This window comes from Nyctibius grandis, chromosome 2, assembly GCF_013368605.1.
Source record: "Nyctibius grandis isolate bNycGra1 chromosome 2, bNycGra1.pri, whole genome shotgun sequence".
Taxonomy (NCBI): Eukaryota; Metazoa; Chordata; class Aves; order Nyctibiiformes; family Nyctibiidae; genus Nyctibius; species Nyctibius grandis.
Genome location: NC_090659.1, coordinates 100,527,876 through 100,541,293, shown reverse-complemented (window position 1 = coordinate 100,541,293; position 13,418 = coordinate 100,527,876). Strand labels below are relative to the sequence as shown.

At 36.3% G+C, this 13,418-nt stretch overlaps 1 protein-coding gene across 2 annotated transcripts in view; it reads left to right on the top strand.

The window, feature by feature from the left end:
* Positions 1 to 13,418, top strand: part of NBEA (neurobeachin) — a 560,398-nt gene that overhangs the window by 117,045 nt on the left and 429,935 nt on the right. For both annotated transcript variants that reach the window (XM_068419495.1, XM_068419505.1), the window contains exons 3-5: positions 1,252 to 1,352; positions 1,605 to 1,700; positions 6,613 to 6,734. In XM_068419495.1, coding sequence (XP_068275596.1) covers positions 1,252 to 1,352; positions 1,605 to 1,700; positions 6,613 to 6,734 — 319 coding nt within the window. The remainder of the gene's footprint in view (positions 1 to 1,251; positions 1,353 to 1,604; positions 1,701 to 6,612; positions 6,735 to 13,418) is intronic.

Genomic DNA, 13,418 nt, shown 5'->3' with positions numbered 1-13,418 from the left:
CACATGCCTTTTGCTTACTGAGGACCACAGGTTGGTTTTATGGTGGAACAAGTTAAATAGATATTGATGCTTTTACTCAAAAACACATACGTAAGCATTTGCAGAGAGAAAATTTGTTTTAAAACAAGATATTAATGTGAAATGTCCTTGAAAAGGATGGATCCTTTTTAAGACGTTGTCAGCACCTGTAAGTCATCCTTTCACTAATGAACAAGGAGAACATGTAGGCCTGCAAATAAGTTATAAGTTTATTCATGTCTTCTACAAGTTTTATGGGGGGAATTTTCTGATGATTGAGCAGATAGAAAAAGTTTGTTAATTCTGATTCTATTGTGTCATGGCTTTTTTGTTTTGGAAACTCTGTACTTCACTGTTTGATCTCTGAATTAAATTTCTTATGACATATCTGTGAAGATAAGCAAATTGTTTTTTCTCCTGATAGTGGAAGTACTAATTCTTGGTAGTGTCTTTTATTCCAAAAGAAAGTGTGGAGTATAAGGCAAGGTCCAGCATTCCACAAACTAACAGATTCTTAAAATGAAATTCTGTGGTTTAAAATAAAGATCCAAGCACTAGCAGTAACTTTAAACCTGATATTCTCTGAAAAGTAGGCTATGTAATGCCATTACTTTAAAAGTTTATGGATTTTGAGATGTTCTAATGAAAGCTGTATTACATAAATTCATTAGCAATTTCGATCACTTCTTTTTATTGTGGTCTTTGTTTTCTCACTATGATTTTTTTTTTTTAACCCCTGGCCTTTCATTCTGGTAAAAATTGGAAGCATTATCACTGTAGTAAAGCTGTGGAAACCATGCAAATTCTTAGTATAATGTGCTGTGCTTAAGTGAAAGAATAATGTCACCACCTTTTAGGTTAGAAGTTTTTGAAAAATATTAACTTCAGAGGAATGAAGAAACCCTTATCCCAAAAGTATATAACAGAAAGAAGCAAGCAAGAAGTTCATGATGTATGATGAATGTTGTGAAATGGGAAGAATTAATTCTTCATAAATGTAATAGGTACTTTGTTCAAAGTGTGATGCAAAATCTAAAACTGCATATGTGAATTTATTTTTAAAATAACTAAAACAATGAGAATATTAAATCCTTTGTAAAATATTTAAGGCAACTAACTTTGATTTTTAGTATTTGTGAACACACTTACTTTTAAAGGTATTGACTATTTCAGCTTTTTTTTTGTCAAAGCAATGAAACTCAGAGTTCAGAATAACTTTATTTTCCTTTGAAGATCTTCTAGTTGATATGTTGGGGGTTCTTGCCAGCTACAGCATCACTGTCAAAGAGTTGAAGCTTTTGTTCAGCATGCTTCGAGGCGAAAATGGAATCTGGGTAAGCAGTGATCAGATAAAGCATTAAGTGTCATTCCATTAGAGCCTGAAGTTAACATAAATTGTCTCCTGGGACACATAAACTTGAATTATTTTTTTTTCATGTTGATTAAACATATGTTTATGAAGTATTTTTGCTAGCTACTTTAGAGTTAATTTGCTGTGTTGCTTGAAAACCGTCCAGTTTCCATTGTAGCCTGGAGAGTACAAAAATGATCGTATTGACTTCTGTGCAATTTTCTTGTTTTCACAGCCAAGACATGCGGTTAAGCTGTTATCAGTCCTTAATCAGATGCCACAGAGACATGGGCCTGATACCTTTTTCAACTTCCCAGGCTGTAGTGCTGCAGTAAGTGTTCAACAAAAATAATACAACTTGAGGAACAAATAAATTGCTTCTCGTTTGCATTTCCTTTCATTTTGTTTTGAAAATTCTTGAAAACGAAATGAGAGGGGAAGTACATGCTTGAGTAATGTAGACCTTGCCTTCCATAGGTTTGCAAGGTAGTTGTAGTGTTGAGGATTTGCATTTGTGAGGATGGAATGTCAAATAGCAGGTATTTGTTAGGGGAAATTATCATAAAAGTGAAAACTGAAAATTCCAAAGAACTGTATTATTTTATTTGAATAATATAATTGGTATTATATAAAGCAGAGGCTTGAGGAAAATATAGGGATGAGTTTGTTCCAGTCCCTTAATCATCCTCGTAGCCCTCCGTTGGACTCTCTCCAGTAGATCTCTGTCCCTCTTGAACTGGGGAGCCCAGAACTGAACGCAATACTCCAGGTGAGGTCTCACCAGCGTAGAGTAGAGGGAGAAGAGGACCTCCCTCGATCTGCTGGACACAGTCTTCTTAATGCAACCCCAGGATACCATTGGCCTTCTTGGCCACAAGGGCACATTGCTGTCCCATGGATAACTTGTTGTCCACCAGGACTCCAAGGTCCTTCTCCACGGAGCTGCTCTCTAGCAGATCGCCTCCTAACCTCTACTGGTGCATTTTATTACTCTTTCCCAGGTGCAGGACTCTGCACTTATTCTTGTTGAAACTCATTAGGTTCTTCTTTACCCAGCTCTCCAGTGTGTCCAAATCACGCTGAATGGCCGCATAGCCTTCAGGTGTATCAGCCAAACCTTGCAGCTTCGTATCATCAGCAAACTTGCTGAGAAGACACTCTGTCCCTTTATCAAGGTCGTTGATGAAGATGTTGAACAGGACTGGACCCAGCACTGATCCCTGGGGGACTCCACTAGTAACAGGTCTCCAGCTGGACTTGGCACCATTGATTACCACTCTTTGGGCTCTATTATGTAGCCAGTTCTTAATCCATCTCACTGTCAGTTCTTCTACCTCACACTTCCTGAGTTTGCTCATGAGGATGTCATGGGAAACTGTGTCAAATGCCTTGCTAAGGTCAAGGTAGACTAAATCCACTGGTCTCCCTGCATCTACCCATTCAGTCACGACATCACAGAATGCTATCAGGTTAGTCAAGCATGATTTCCCCTTGGTAAATCCATGCTGACTACTCCTGATAACCTTCTTCTCTTCCATGTGCTTAGAGATGACCTCCAGAATGAGCCGCTCCATCATTTTTCCAGGGATGGAGGTGAGGCTGACTGGTCTGTAGTTTGCTGGATGTTCCTTCTTGCCTTTTTTGAAGACTGGAGTGACATTGGCTTTCCTCCAGTCCTCAGGCACCTCTCCTGTTTGCCACGATCTTGCGAAAACGCTGGAGAGCGGTAGAGCAACAACATCAGCCAGTTCTCTCAACACTCTTGGGTGCATCTCATCGGGGCCCATGGACTTGTGCCTATTCAATTTCTGTTACTGATCACTAACCCAGTCTTCACTGACTAGTGGAGAGTCTTCCCTCCTCCAGGCTTTGTGATAACTTATGATGATGAAATTGTATTCCTTTCTAAACCTTCTCAAACAGATATTCTCTCTTCCATTCACTGCATGTACATTCAGAAAAACATACAAATAAATTCAAATATTGTATACAGTTTTATAAGTATGACTATAAAGGCAGTAAATACCAGTGCTTTAAAAATGAGAAATGCAGATTTGGGGTTCGGTTCCATTCTGGTATGGAATAGTATATGCTCATGGTAGAACTTGGAACCTTTTAAGGGGAGATAATCCTAGGATCCCTGTCTTTTCATGTCAGTGCATGAAGGGTTATAGGGGCTTCTCTTGAGCTGTTCTACTTGTATTTTCTCAATGGCACTGATAGTTTTCTTCAAGCATAAACCACCACCTCCTCTTCTTTGTGGATACATCTGTTGGTGTGGAAGACTACATCAGGGAAATAAACTGGCTGAAAATCACTGTTTTTCACCTGAGTTATTTTTGGCTAGATCACTTCCCTGATCTTGTTTGATATTCAGTTGCACAAACACATCTGTCAGCAAAATGCGTAACGCAGATTGTGTAAAGAATTAATTACTGAGTTTTGAAAGAGAGTTTAATTTGCTAATTCTAAATTAAAATCACAGTTAACCTCTCCTAAAAGTACATGCAGCAGCAAGACAGCTGTTGCAGAATATGAATGTCTACAATGACGCATACTGCCTTGACATTTCTGGGCTTCAGAGGCAAAACCTGATGAAATGTCTCTCTTAAATTTAATTTTTTATTAGAGCTTCAAAAAAAGTTTTGCAGGGGAGGAATTTCAAGTATTCCTCCCTGTCCAAAGAGGTGCATCAATTATTGGAAATCATTTTTAAAATTAAGTTCTCAGTACTGACACTTTTACAGGGGCATAAAGTTTCTTGATTGAAATGCACAATAGGCATTTCTCTTTCCTTGACTAGGATCTTGTTTCACATACCACTCATCATTGACTGTGCACCTGTAAATCAAGAAATATGAGTTTCAAATTTACGTTTACTGAGTAGTGCATGTTGGATTACACTATGAAGTTCTGGATAGGAGTCATCCTCTGAAATGGACCAAGGAGAATCACTTATAAAATGACCCAAACAACAAAGCACTTCATTAGAAGAAAGAGACTGGATAGGACCTAGTTTACTAGCACTGAGTTCAGGTTTTCAGGCAGTGCATGGTCATGACCCGCCTGGACATGTTCCTGTGTGACATGATCTAGGTAATCCTGCTCCGGCAGGGGGATTGGACTAGATGATCTTTTGAGGTCCCTTCCAGTCCCTAACATTCTGTGATTCTGTGATTCTGAGACATCAGACAGAGAAACAGCAAAATCTTTTCCTGGCATGATAAATATCATATTGGCCCTCTTTAAAGCTGGATGCATGCTCCTTGTGTAGCCAAGACTTCAGTGGTAGTATGAAAGAGCCAGGAGCCTGCAGAACCAATACTGATCTGCTGGTGAGAGCTGCTTCACTATCACAACTGAAGGGCTCTTCCCAGTACCGTGTTACATCTCTGCCAGTCTGTATAAGTAGCACATTAGTCACTCCATTAGGAGGATGCCTTGTGATGGTGGTAGTATTCCCAGATATTGCTCCTGTTTGTCATCAAGCAGCTCTTTTCCTGTTTCAGGCAGGGAACTCCCTCTCAGGAGGCAGGAGCAATACCCCAAAGGAGTTCCTTGAAATGATTTGTACTGAGCAGTTAGTACCAGGCTAATAGCAGAATTGATGTTATTTCTTTTGTCTAGTCAAATACTAGCATAATCTGAGCATGTTGCTGTATCTATAAAATTTACTGTGAGTTCCCTACCATTCTCTGTTCTTAAAACTCTTTCAGCAATTGCCTTGCATATAAAAATCATGAAAAGTCAGCCCCACTCGGTATCATTTTTTTATGTACTTAACTACATTGGCATAGAATCTTAGTGTAGTTCTTCTGACTCTGTTGCCCCAAGACTCATGTCCATTCTCATTTTAAGCAATGAATGAGTTTGATGCAATTCATTGTAGTCTTCACTATAAATCAGGACAGTACAAGATTTGAGCACTCCTGAAAAAGTATATTGAACTGTGACTCATAAGTATGACAGAGAATCACAGAAGAGTTGAGGTTGGAAAGGACCTGTGGAGGTCATCTCGGCCAACCCCTCCGTGCTGAAGCAGGGCCACCTAGAGCAGGCTGCCCAGGACCATGCTTGGATAACTTTTGAGCATCTCCAAGGATGGAGACTTCACAACCTCCCTGAGGAACCTATACCAGTGCTCACTTAGTATCACTGATAGCTTTGATAAGAACACAATACCATCATCAGTGCAAGGACTAATTAACTAGTCTTTATTATTTTAAAGTTAGTTTAAATTATCTTACTGAAACTGAAAAATATTAATTAAATACACGCTATTGTTTTTCATAATTTTTTTTTTCTGCTTTGCATTCATATATAACTTATTTCAAGAAGTACTTCTATGTTTTGTCTGATGGAGGGAGTAAGAATTTATTGTAATGAGTGCCTACTACAGTAATCTCTAAGTTATTACATTTAATTTCTTAAATTTTTAAATTACTTCATTTTGTATATAGTTATCATAATGAAGGGAAAAAATGTTTAATCTTTTAGTGGTATCATAGAAAAAACTTACTTTGTAAGTGACCTCTGAAGTTCATCTTATCCGATTTCCTCCCTAAAGAGTGCCTAACTTCAAAGTTAGATCAAATATTCAGGGCCTTGTCCACGGATAAAGAGTTCTGTGAAACTTTTTCATCAGTCAGCCTATAATAATAAAATATTGAAAAATCTAATTTCTTCACAGGCCATGCCTTACTATTAGTTTATTTAGCTGAGAATGGGGGTAACAGTTTCAGTCTCTTACCTTACTAAGTGTTCATATGAAAAAAAACTGATAGTGCTCTTAAATCTCAGAGAACAACCTTTTTTATACTGTAGTTTTAACACTGAATATTGTACTATGTGTTGAGATTAATTTGATCTTAATATTTAAGTCTGTTAATGAGATGAATTCTTACTGAAACCTGAATTTATAATATAATTTCTGCAGAAGTAGTTTTTCTCTTTTTTCTCTTAATATTACCCATTCATGAATTTAATTTCGTGTCCTCTATTGGCAGAATTTATGTAGTTAAAAATTAAGGTATTTTAAAATAGAAGGAAAACTAATGCATTTATTCCAAAGCACTATGTGAAGGGGTTTTTTAATATTCTTCTTTAATATTTGAAAGTTAAAGCAGATCTGCAGACCTAGAATGACAGGATTTTAGAAAGACATTACCTTTAACAATACTTTTCAAAAAATTAATTTTTTGACTTTCTGTTTTCTTTTTCTTCTTTCTTTTTTTGCCTTCCAGGCAATTGCGTTGCCTCCTATTGCTAAGTGGCCTTATCAAAATGGGTTTACTCTTAACACCTGGTTTCGTATGGATCCGCTAAACAATATCAATGTAGATAAGGATAAACCCTATCTCTATTGGTAAGTAACTTATAACGCTGCAGTTACGTTTTGTTTGGCTTCTTAATAACAGTTAATCTTTCTCACTGTTTTTAGTTTCTGACACGTTTCCCCGCCCCCGCCCCCCGCCCAAATATTTGCAGATTTTAATGGCTGCTTACTTTATACAAACTCTTACAACGTCGTCTGTCCTTTTTGCTTTGCAATTTATAAATCCACGGATGCAAGACGTTGTGCCTTGTAGATAAACCACAAAATCTAGTGTGGTGGTTTCTTTAGGAATTTTAAAATACGGTATTTCTTAGAGCTGTAGACTGAGAATGTTGTCATGTTTTCTGTTTGGTGTTTAAGATTCTTGGCTGACATCAGTTCTATAAAACAAATCTGTTGTACTCAGAGCACACTGTTTGCACATTAGCTAGAGGTAATAGAAAGTAGATTTGTGAATATAAAAATGGCTCATTGATCACCTGTTTCCAAAAATGGAAGCTATATTTCATAACAGATTAATTGCAAGAGAGACAATTTTAGTTTACTTAGATTTGCTATTATGATAAAGATAGTAATAGTAGTTACAACCTTAACAAAGACCTCTGATATTTAGAAATTATGGTATAAAAGTAAAAATGTTTATTCTATTGGTCAATCATGAAAAAAGTTTTTTCACTTCAGAAATTATGTATCTGCTCAAGTATGGTTGTCTTAGCTGAAGGAAAAAGGAATGAGGAAAATAAGGAACCTTCTGTTGTGTCAGGACATGCTGGTATTTTCTTCAGCACTTCTTCATTCTTTATATATTTGCTATTTAGTATGCTTACTTTTTCTCATATTCTTAAAGTTTGTATAACAGCTGTGCAGACAGATGAGGACTGGACATAAGCAAGATCTATCAAGTTTTATCAGCTCAGGAATACAGGATTAGCACAAGGAGGGAAGTAACCAAAAGTAACACTTCTCACTTTCTAGTCATTCCAGGTAGTCTAAAGAGCAGAAGTTTTTAGTAGTCAGCTGAGGAGAGGACCAGTAGATGTGATCTCAGGAAGGTACTTTTACTATCAATACATAAAAATCTTACTGTGCATTTACTTCGAAAACCAAAATGATTCATATGTTGTACGGAACAAATATTTGTTTAAAAATAATTTAGATTTATTCTGAAGAAAAAATTTAATAAATTTTCTCTAAATTACCATCTGGGATAATGCTTTTGCATGTGTCCATTTTCTTCTAAGTGCAATAGTTATTTTACCATGGAGATTTTTTCAAGCTGTTGGCTGTAGCTATGTTTATTAGTATGATCTATATTTTTATATATTTTTCAGTCTGTCAAGGACAATAATAAATGCAATTATAAGACTGAACATGCATACAGGATTTTAACATGATCATTTGTTCCTCAGCCACAATTTATGTTTCAGAATTGGCAACTTCAGGTGGTCTGTTTGGTTTGAGAATTTGTTACTGCCTCGGAACAGGAAAAGCGTACTCCAAAGTTGCACAGCCTGTGATATATGCTGCTTTTCTTATGCTTAGTAGTGTAGAAAGACCTTTAGCTTGAATGATTCCAATATAATGCAGAAGCAGCAATGGCATTAGTTTAGAATAACTTCAGATGTTTGATTATTGATTTTTAATACATAATTTTTGCCATTATATGGTTCTGATGTTTATTGTTATATAATTACAACTCTTACTGAATTCTAAGATTTCTGAGTGTGCTTTTTAGCATATATTTTTGCACTGAAATAGTTTAAAATCCTCTGTGTGTTAAGCTTTCCTGAGTATTTATGGATACTTCATATTTGTCTGTGTCAGAGGGAATTTACTTCTGGATCCATTTTTAAGTATATTGATTTAGACCTCTTCTCCCAAAACATAGCCTATGTTGCTACGAAGAAGTGATATAGCTTAGAATAATTGCCACGTATACTCAGGCATCTGTCTTTAATAAACAGACTTTTCCTTGATTAGGGTGTTTGTTTTTAAGCATGTCAATGAATAAACCTTACAAAGCTGCCCTTTGAGTTATCAAAGAAACCTGAATTTCTTCCTTCAGAAGAATTCTAGGTCTCACCTTAACGTTATACTCTAAAGAAGCACCTCTAAAGAACCCGCCCCTGCTCACTGCAGGAAGGTTGGACTAGATGACCTTTAAAGGTCACTTCTAACCCAAACTATTCTATGATTCTATGACTCTATGATAATATTTTTATTAATATATTAACAGTATTAGCTACAACCATAACATTTCCATGTTTGCATAAAAAATGTCCACTGAGGGTATGATTTACCTATAAAAGTAATGTGATATAGTATCTATTTATTAGATTGATTAAAATAAAGAGTCTAGCAGAGTAAGAAAACATTTTTTTTCTGAGAGTTTATCTTTCCCCATGATTGATGAGTGCTTTTCTCTGTTTTATTTTTTTTTCTATTTTCATAACACAGAGCATACCAAAATAATGCCTTCTGTATTTTGTTGTTGCAGTTTGGAAACTTGGGGAGAAAGTATAGCCCCAAAACACACGGAGTTTCAACTCTCTTATTGTAGCACATAAAGGATAATATCTCTAGTGAGCATAGGTGTTTTGCTGCATGCAAACTAATCTTTGAACATTTCCATGTGGAATGAATGACTAGTTATCTCACACACACACACTTGCATGCACAAATCTTTAATTATAGTTCAGTGTCTCACTTTCTTATGTTACCTCTTGTTATGGAATATATGTAGAAGGAGAGTATTTATCAAAAGTGGGAAATAAAACTTCTGTGACTGACAAGGTGGAACTTTGCCAAGTGCTTCTTATGAGCCACAGAAAGAAGCTGGTCTCACAGAAATCAAATGCCAAAATTGGATCTGTGTAAATGTAATGTGCATGTAATACACATAAGAGAAACTGAATATGCCAGCCTCAGAAGGAAATCAGGAACAATGCAAATACTTATCATTTTTATATAATGGCTTAAACCAAGACATAGTTAATAGTTAAAACCAGGAAAAATATTCAAACTAAATCATTCGTGTAAAATTCTTTATGCAGATTTTAGACTTTGCGACATGAAAAGTTGAGTCACACACAACCACCACCAAGAGGAAGATATCAAAGCAAGATTTGTTTTCTTTGAATGTGCTTTTTGGGCATGGGATATCTTTTTCTGTTTAAGTAGATGAAAAATGTGTCATATAAATTAACTCTTTCTTTATAGGTTCTTCTTAAAATCCATCTGTCTTTTGAACAATCTTGATTTTAAAAGCAATAACTCAGTAGCATGCACAACTTCAAAGAGGACTCTGATTCTAAACAGAGATTCTGAAAACAATGTGTCAGAGGCTTTGATCATTCAGTCATCTTTGTGGCTTTTCTGGACTCTCTCTGGTATGTCCATGTCTGTCTTGTACTGTGCAGCCCAGAACTGGGCACAATACTCCAGGTGTGGTCTCTGCAGTGTTGAGGACAGGGGAAGGACAAGCTCCCTCAACCTGCTGGCAATGCTTTTCCTAATGCAACCCAGGATACCATTGGTTGCCTTTGCGATGAGAGTGCAATACTGGCTCATGGTTTACTTACTGTCTACCCAGACCACCAGGGCCCTTTCTACATTGCTGTTTTCCATCTGGTCGATACCCAGCATATACTGGTGCATGGGGCAGTTCCTCCTCAGGGGCAGGATTTTGCATTTCCCTTTGTTGATCTTAATGAGATTCATGTTGGCCTGTTTCTCCAACCTGCCAGGGTCCCTCTGAATGACTACATGCTTATCTGGTGTATCAGGCACTCCTTCCAATTTTGTATCATCTGTAAGCTTGCTGAAGGTGCACTCTGTCTCATCATTCAGGTTATTAATGAAGAAGCTGAACCAAATTGGACCCAGTATTGATGCCTGCGGTACTCCAATAGTAACTGGCCTCCAGTTGGACTCATGCCATTGATGACAATGCTTTTAGCCCTGCAGTTCAGTTAGTTTTCAGACCACTTCACTGTCCACTTATGTAGCTCATTCTTCATTAGTTTGTCATTGAGGTTGGTTACAGTGTTGAAAGGTCTTACTAGAAAATCAGGATAAACATCCACAGCTTTCCTTTCCATCCTCCAAGCCAGCCATCTACTGTGGAAGGCTATTGGTTTGATTGAGGATGATTTAAAATTTGTAAATCCATGCTGACTATTCCCAACCACCTTCTTGGGTATGATCCAAGCTTTAAGTGAGTATAGAAAGAAGTGGCCAGAGGCCTTCCTGGTGAGAGAGAGCCATTACATCAGCTTGACCATGGTGTGAAAACTAATGCTTAAAAATGGAGAAGGGAAGCAAAGAAATGCTTTCACGCCAGATGTGAGGGAAAACTGCTACTGTTTTGTAATTAGCTAAATTGTAAATGCTACTTCAAGAACTGTAAGCCGATTTTTTTTTTTTTAAATAAATTTTAATTATCTCTGAGGATGATGTTGAGCAGCTGCTAAATGGCAGTCTCCTAAAACTTGTGTATTGGAACACTATTGTAGCTTTCTTACCAATTACAAAATGAGCATGACAAACCTGGAAGAAAATTAGAAGTCTCTGACATTGGCATGGATGATAAATAACAATAAAGAGAAAGCTTTGTTGCAGAGTAGTCAGGTTCAAATGGTAAGATTCAGAATTCTATAGCACAAATTTTAGTATAAGCAAACCAATGTCATATACCTAGCAGTGAGAAATGGGTGCCATGCTTACAAAATTAGTAGTTATGTATTAGAAAGCAGTAATTACAGAAGAATATTAAGGATTATTGTAGGTAACCAACTGACCGTAAACTGATTTTTTATTGCTTTAGCTGAAAGACCTAATATGGTCTTTTCAAGGATAGTCTGAACAAACAGAGAAAAGAGTAATGATGTGATCACTTCCTGGAATCTTGGCAAAAGCATTACTGGAATACTATTTACAGTTAAGAATTGCTGCTTCTTTTAAGAGACCATGGAAAAAATTGGTACTATTCAGAGAACACTCTGGAGTGAACTGTGCTCTAGAAAACACATGTTATACTGAAACCTTCCAAGAAAACAAAAAAAAAGTGATGAAATTAAGGATGCTCTTGACTTCTGTTTTCAGAATTTATGCAAAATGTGATGTTGATGGATTGTTTAATCTGAGATCCAGTGCATAGACAGCAAAATAGGAGAATTCAAACTTTTAGACACACAATGCTATGGTCACTTTAGCTATGACAATTATAGTAAGACACAGTATAATAATAATAATCACAGTTTAATAAGTCTTTGGAAATGTTTCCTCAAACATAAGGTATAGATTCTTTGTCATAAAGAGTGCAAATTTAGGAATTTGGGGCTAACCTTCAGCATGCTCAACTGGAAAGTTTCCATCCTCTAAATCTCTATACTTGTTTCTGCTAAAAAAGGAGATGGGATGACATTACTTCTAAGTAAGGCCTGGAATTAGATAAAATCAATCCAGATATTAAGATTATTTTTTTGATTTTTTTTTACGGTGATTTTTTTTAAAGAGATTCTTTCAATTTGTGTACTGGTCTCTGTAAAAGAATTAGATGGTGAACTCAGGCTGAATTGTCATAATGGTTCTTTTTTGTCCTTAAAACATCCAAGTGCTTCGACAACCATTTAATGGAAAAATGGCTAAAACTTCTGAAAGAGCATTCTAAATTTTATTTTTACTGATGTAGGGACAAGAAAAAAAAAAAACAAAAACCCCACAAAGCAAGCCATCTAGACTTTTCAGTCCTTCTCTAGAGCTAATAATAATAGAGAGAATGCAGAACAGTTGCAAAAACACATCATGGAATTATTAGTAGAAAGTTAGTAGAAAAAAACCATTTTATTTCTTCAGGCAAGAATAAATTAATATCTTCTCAATCTCAGTACTATGATATGTTAAATTGCTCATAAAATCCTAAGCTAAAGAAACTGGAATCACTAAACAGTTTCACCAGTGGATGGAAGAATGCTTACCTGCTATTGAAGTGTAATAACATCCAGTAGCTGCTTTGAGAAACTGGCTGAAATGAAACATAACCATAAGGGTTTTATGAACGATCTGTGGTAAAATTGTATACCAGCTGCTATGGGAGGTAGTTAAAGGCTCATAAAACCATCTGGGTGTTGACAGTACTGTTCTTGTTGTCTCTCTGCATTTCATCTTTGGATGTGGCAAGTTCTGCATGTGTAGATAATTGGTAAGAGAATTTCTGTGCAGTATCCTAGAGACCAGTCTTATCTTACTGTACCTTTGGCAAGAAATAAAATGTGAAGATTAACATAATCTGTATATTATACTGTTGAGGTAAACAGAGAACATATTTGAGTTCTCAGTTTCTCAGCTACTTTTGTATTAGAATGCTATTTCATTTGGGCAAAAATAGTAAAATCTTGGCTAAGCTTCATGTTTAGAAAATCATTCATTCTATTCCAATATGAAGAGTCCTGCTAAGAAATGAGCTATTTTTTCATTATTTCATGGCTTTACTGTCTTCATGTGCTGAACTCCAGGAAGTTACACATGTAAGGATACTTCAGTGTTTAAAACTTCAGGGACAGTCTGGTTTGACCATAATGGTGACAAAATCAGCACAGTAACTGGGGAGGGGGACTAGGGTGTAGACATTTCCTCAAGAGGAATTCTTGGCTGGTTTTTTTTTGTTTTTTAACAGGGTGTTTTTAGTGTATAACAAAATGCTTACTAGCTCTT